Genomic DNA, 6,000 nt, shown 5'->3' with positions numbered 1-6,000 from the left:
GGGGAGAGGGAAGACTGGGGAGTTGGGACCACCCTTTGCTAGGTCTCTCAGCCCTAATTTTGTATTCACTGTAAGGACTTCAAAATGGCAAAGCAACATGACAGATTCTAGCCTGGCCTGGTCAAGAGCCTGGCCTGACTGCCAAAGCCAGAGAGAAAAATTCAGCAGGTAAGTTACAAGAAGAATTATCTAACACATTCCTTAAGAAATCACATTTTCAATTTCCTCACAACAGATTGACATTAAACACACAGGAAGCCAGGAGCAGTTGAGACATTTTAGCACAGGAGACAGTTTTAAACTGAGGAAGTTTTAGCACAGGAATTCAGAGCAAAATAAACTTTGTTGAGAAAGCTGCTCACTTGCCACAAGGCAGGATGGTACATCATGAAGAAAAGCAAGGAACCACCACAGCTGAGTAACTGGTACAAGTGTTGGCAGGTAGCAGTGCTTGGAGAGCCTTGAAGCCCACTAACCTCCCTGACATCCAAACCTAACTCAGAGCCTCAACTAACCTTGTACAGCAGGAGGCACCATCCTCTTCTGCTGATACGCAGCCATAATGCTGTTTGCAGTTGAATTGGGTCCCAGGACCTGTAAGAAGCAATAGCCATGTTCCAACCTGAACAAAGCAAAGCACAAGCAGGGATACTCTCAAAGGAAACTCTGCTATTGTTGTCCAAAACCAGGAGACCTCACAGTACAAAGCGAACAGGAATGTGTGATCAAAGCCCAGTAATGTCTCAGAAAAGTTAACACAGAGGCAGGAAGAGATAACTCCTTTCACACAGCTTCTCAGGACACAGAACTCTTCTCCCAGCACCTACTTCTTCACAGCGCCCAGGACTAATTTCATTACAGCACCATCAATATTTGAAGTTCATCTGGGAGTCTCTGTTCCTTCTCACACAGAACAATTTTAATCTGTCTTTAAGAGTCCTGCTATCAACAGTTAGGGAGAAGATACTGGGGAACATCTTGTGTTCACCATAAATGCTCAGAAACCACTTATTAGAAATAAAGACTTTTTTAACTCTGGAAGGGAACTAACTAAAGTCCTTGTGATTTCCTTATTCTGCATTAAGCTGAAGCTTAGAAGCCTGACACAACCCTTTTTTTTGGTAATATACACCTTACGATATATGGTTCAGACTAAATTGACCAGTCCCAGGCTGGACAACAACTACTCTAGTACACTTCTACCATTAGGCCTAGAAAAGAAGAGAGTGTTTCTATATTCTAGAAATTGCTTAAGATGGAGCTTACAAAAACAAGTCACCACTAGTACAAGGCAACACAAGCCTCAGGAGACCTCATCACATCCAGTGTGGCATTCAGTGCAAGGCACACAGTAGGCTAAACATGTACACATCTACAGTGTACTGACTCGGCAGGTCCTGCATGGAATGAATGTCTACTGAACCTCTAACAGAAAAAAACCCCAGATTTTGAAAGCCAGGGAAGGATTCTGGGTTCTCTGCTGAGAAGGCAAAATACTGCTAAACACTTGATACTGTCTAGTGAGTGTGACACGTATTGCAGATGAGCACAGACCAGGCTGACAGAGCTCTGTTGCAGGTCTGGAGTCCAGATTTCTGGGACTGAGGTCTCCATCAACTGCAAAACCTCTTCCAGGACTTGCTGCAGTTCCCCAGCTTGCTCATCATAACCAAAGAGCACAAGCTGCTTCAGAAGGATGTGTATCTCTCCTGCAGGAGGGAACAGAAGCACAGCAATAAACAGCAATTAACACAGGTATACTAAATAAACAGTTGCACTTTTTTGCTATCAGCTCACACAGGAAGGAGAGCAGAACTCAGAACCGGTTCTGTTCCTACTGAGTCCCTACAGCATTCAAGAACAAAAGACAAAATCTGCAGTGGCACTGCGAAGGCCTCTTTTCTCTGCTCCCAAACTTCAAATGCAGAGCGCTCACACATTATTCTGAGCACAGAGGCAGATGAACTAAACCAAGGTCCAACACAGATGGCTGTATGGACCAGGCAGCTTTTCTCCCCAGCACACAGAGTAAGGACAAGAGGGGGCACACTACCTTAGCTGTCCTCATCCTCACAAGCTGCAGCATGGATTAAGATCACCAATTGTCCTACCTTTCACAGTCTCAACAGCACGAACACTCTCTCCCAGGACTTCCAGAAGGGCAATATCCTCAAAAGGACTCCCCTCCTTCAGGCTGTATCTCTTACGCTCCGCCTTGCGTCGGTTCTTTGAGGATCGCCTGAAAAGAGCGTGTTCAATTACAATGTGCACAACAAAATTAACTCCTAACAGGGTAAGTGTGAAGGAACATCAACAGTGCACATGACACCTGTCACTCAAGTGCTTGCTCTCTTCAGTGACAGAGGACTGCATGTAACCTTAAGCACTGTGACAATGTTTTCAGTGCTACTCAACCCTTAATCCTTTGTGGTCTGAAACACAAGACAGGAGTCAGGCTGTTTCTCTGCTCCAAAAAAGACTGCTCCATGTTTCAGCAAGGTTAAAGCATGTCTACAACACAAAGCAGGAGCTGCTCCAAGCACAAAGCAGTAGTCACTATCAGGCAAAGCTGACGTTCACTTAAAACACGGGTGGCCAGGGTCTGTGCTTGGCTGTGAACATTTTAATTTCTGCCATCTCCAGAGCCTGCTCAGCTCCTACCCATGATCACAGGAAAGCAAATTCATTCATAGGCCAGACCTACTTGCATGATGTTCCCAAGTGATCCACACACTCTGACGCTGAATACTAAGGCTGCATTCTCTTTCTGCTTACATCCGGTCCACAAAAAAAAAGTATCTAAAAAGTCCACATTTTTCCCACAACTGTATTCTTCCACAGTTCAGCCAGGGAATTCAGAAGTGGTCCCACAGACTACACCAGCCTGTTACACACCCCACCCCACACTGCAGCTCATATTCTTGAGAGCACTCAGTGCAGACAACCACTGTGGGAAGACATTGGTTTGAGATTTAGTAGCAACCCCCACACACCAAGTGCAAAACCTGGGCCAAAGAACAGAAGACATGCGCACATGCTGTTAATATTTGAGAAGCTCTGCCTGTATTCTGTGTCTAGCTCTCTACAGCCAGCTATTCTGGCCACATGCCCAACACCCATGGAGCCAGAACCCGCCCAGAGTCTTGTGTTCACAGCTCCTCTGCCGGGCTCTCAGTTCCTGTTGCACTAGTAGCTGCTGGCATTTTCTGCTCTTTCCCTTCCAATGAGAGTTAAAATAAAGATGAAATGCCTGTAATTAAAGCAGCTCCAAGGCACACACAGCTGCAAGGAGGAGCATGCCAAGCATGAGCAAGCTGACCTCCTGAATGCTGACGCCCGAACAGTCACTACCTGATTTGAAGGCAGATACCTACGCCGATATTCTTGAATTGCTGTGTGAATATTTGCTGTTCATGTCACTGGCTGTCACAACACTGCTGGTTTCAGAGAAAAGCTCCAATTCTGGGCAATTTGGCACTTCATAATCTGCAAAACATGGTCACAACTGTCACAGTATGGAAAAAGGTCAGTTATTTCAAACTTTCTCTCTGGTTGATCTGTGTTGCTTGCTGGGCAGATTTATTCTACCTGCTGGTGTTCTGGAGCTCTGTGGCTCCCAACCCCACTGAGCCAGCACACAAGAAGAAACAGTAATTGTGAGACACTGTTCCTCTGCCCTGGTGGGGATCATGACACTGAACAGCACCATCAGAGGGATGACAATCTCAGTGCAACAGATCTGCACTAGGACACAGCATTCTGCTTTTGGAAAAACTCCCTGAGCCTATGTGAGCTGGCAGGTGAATATGCCCATAGATATTTGGCACAAAGGATATGCTGAGCACTATCTCACCCAGCCAAGATGGTACTGTGGAGACAATGCTGTGTCATTTTGAAGAGCTTTCAGGTGCATTTTCATTCCAGGAAAGCTGTGACCCAAGGTAGAGGTGAAAATACAGAATAACCACACTCCAAGTACGAAGTGAGGAGGGGTTGAGAAGGGTGCTGTTTCACTGCTGTAGATTCCACTCGAGCTAGAGGAGAGCACAGCTCCATCAGAGCAAATAGAAACCACAGACACAAATATGATCACAGCTACTTATGCAGGAGAAAGTCATATGCACTTCAATACCAACCCTGCAGGCTCTCACAGGCCTTCTCCTTCAGCTCTCGGACCACTTGCAGGCGACTCTTATGGCGAAGAAATGCTGTTTTCTGGGAATCTAGGAAGATCAGCTGGCTTTTCTGAGCTGCTCATTAAGAAAATCAAAACATAAACATTTTTTGCAAGAGAAACAGAAAAGCATTTTTTACACAAGCATAGTCCTTCAACAAGCTCAGAAATCAGGTGCAAAGCACACAAAAGGACTCAAGTGGAAGGAAATTCAAAGCTTATAATACAGGAGCCCACCAAGCAAGATACACCTGGATGTGGAGTGAATTAACCTGCCAGACAAATATGTTCTAGAACAAGAGTCTTGTTTCTGATACAGTAAGAACAGAAAGTTCTATGGCTAAGTCTCTCTCCATTAATTAGGTTTAAATTAAAGAAAAAAAATCCCTCAACTCATCAAGCATGAGAAGAAAGAACAAGGAATAGTAACAGAAGATCCTTCCTGTGTGGAAGGGAGAATACAGCTATCAAATAATTTTTTATTTCCAAAAACTACTTATCAAAGCTTACAGGACAGCTAGCCATTTTCCTGATCCATAGGTCTGCTGCCACATGTGCTCTGGAACAAGGACTGTCCTGCTTGTTATGGACATGCAGACACAGACCCCTTTGCAGCTTTTGACTGTGAGGTCTGGAAAAGCTCCAAAGGAGCCTGACTAAGCTAAAAAGATACCATGACACTGCAGGGCTTCAAGATGCATCAAGGAGAGGCAAATGCAGGTAACTGAGCAGCATCAATTAGATGGAAGCAAAGTATCCTTCCATACACTTTCCAATACTGGAATGCTGTGACTTCCCATAGACCCAGCAAAGATCTTCTTTAGCCTCTATAGCACAGAAAAATCTTAGATTCTTGCACAGATTCACCTTCCAAAATAGCAGGTTTCAAGTTGGTCTCCAAGATATCCAGTCTATCATACTTGTGAATCTGGATCAAGGAAAAGAAAAGAAGGTATCATTTAAGGATCTAATCCAGATCATATCCCTCTGTTCTTGCACTCTGAAGATGTATTACCACTTCTGTTCTTATGATTTGAAGTATCTTACCAGTCTTAAAGCCTCTTCCCAAAGAGCCCCTTCTAAGAGCAGGAGAACAGCCTCCTCATAGTCCTAGAAGGAAAAGAGCAACCATGGCCTGCTGCTGATGTTAGTATTACACATTGAGGTAGAAGCTATTCAGATGGGTATTTCTATGCAGCAGTACCACAGTCAAGAGAGGACAACACTACTATGCCAGCTACTTTGATCTGTTGACATAAAAAACCAAACAAGCAAACAAAAACCACAAACCAACCCAGCGAAACTATGTTACTTCTCCCACACTAAGGGGAAATCCCTCTGGAACTCTCTTCCTTATTCCAGCCCTGATGTTTCAGCTGAGACAAAAGCTTTTCATACCAAAGCACGGGCAGCTTCACAAGTGGAAAAACTCAAGGACGCCACATTTATCCCCAGCCTGCTCATTGCATCACCCGGACCTGCTCTGCCCTCCCCAAGAGGGCCCATGGCATGGACTGTTTTGCTGTCAGCATGCATGGAGCCACAGGTGGTGCAGGAGAAGAGAGGAAACATGGATGGTGTATCTGTTTGACAGAGGGCATTACTGGGACACAGGCAGGAGGGTGACTACATTACCTGAGTGTACTGCTCCAGGAGTATGGCTGCCTCTGCATGCTTTCTCTGTTCAACCAGTTTTCCTACCAGAAAAAGTGGAGTTTCAGCTTTTAAGAAACAGCTGGATTTTGTGCCACAAAAATACAAAGTAGAGGAAAATCCCACTCACTAAGACACTTTCTATCTGCTCACGCATGTACTCAATTGCTAAA

At 44.9% G+C, this 6,000-nt stretch overlaps 1 protein-coding gene across 3 annotated transcripts in view; it reads right to left on the bottom strand.

Annotated features, from left to right (window-relative positions):
* IKBKAP (inhibitor of kappa light polypeptide gene enhancer in B-cells, kinase complex-associated protein) overlaps positions 1-6,000 on the bottom strand; it is a 31,663-nt gene that overhangs the window by 2,828 nt on the left and 22,835 nt on the right. For all 3 annotated transcript variants that reach the window (XM_017735356.1, XM_017735357.1, XM_017735358.1), the window contains exons 27-34: positions 5,810-5,871; positions 5,222-5,284; positions 5,042-5,102; positions 4,137-4,250; positions 3,375-3,486; positions 2,112-2,239; positions 1,555-1,709; positions 516-594 (exon numbers count right to left, since the gene is read on the bottom strand). In XM_017735356.1, the coding sequence (XP_017590845.1) occupies positions 516-594; positions 1,555-1,709; positions 2,112-2,239; positions 3,375-3,486; positions 4,137-4,250; positions 5,042-5,102; positions 5,222-5,284; positions 5,810-5,871 (774 nt within the window). The remainder of the gene's footprint in view (positions 1-515; positions 595-1,554; positions 1,710-2,111; positions 2,240-3,374; positions 3,487-4,136; positions 4,251-5,041; positions 5,103-5,221; positions 5,285-5,809; positions 5,872-6,000) is intronic.

This window comes from Corvus brachyrhynchos, unplaced genomic scaffold, assembly GCF_000691975.1.
Source record: "Corvus brachyrhynchos isolate BGI_N302 unplaced genomic scaffold, ASM69197v1 scaffold22, whole genome shotgun sequence".
Lineage (NCBI taxonomy): Eukaryota > Metazoa > Chordata > Aves > Passeriformes > Corvidae > Corvus > Corvus brachyrhynchos.
This window is presented reverse-complemented; position numbering and strand designations above follow the sequence as displayed.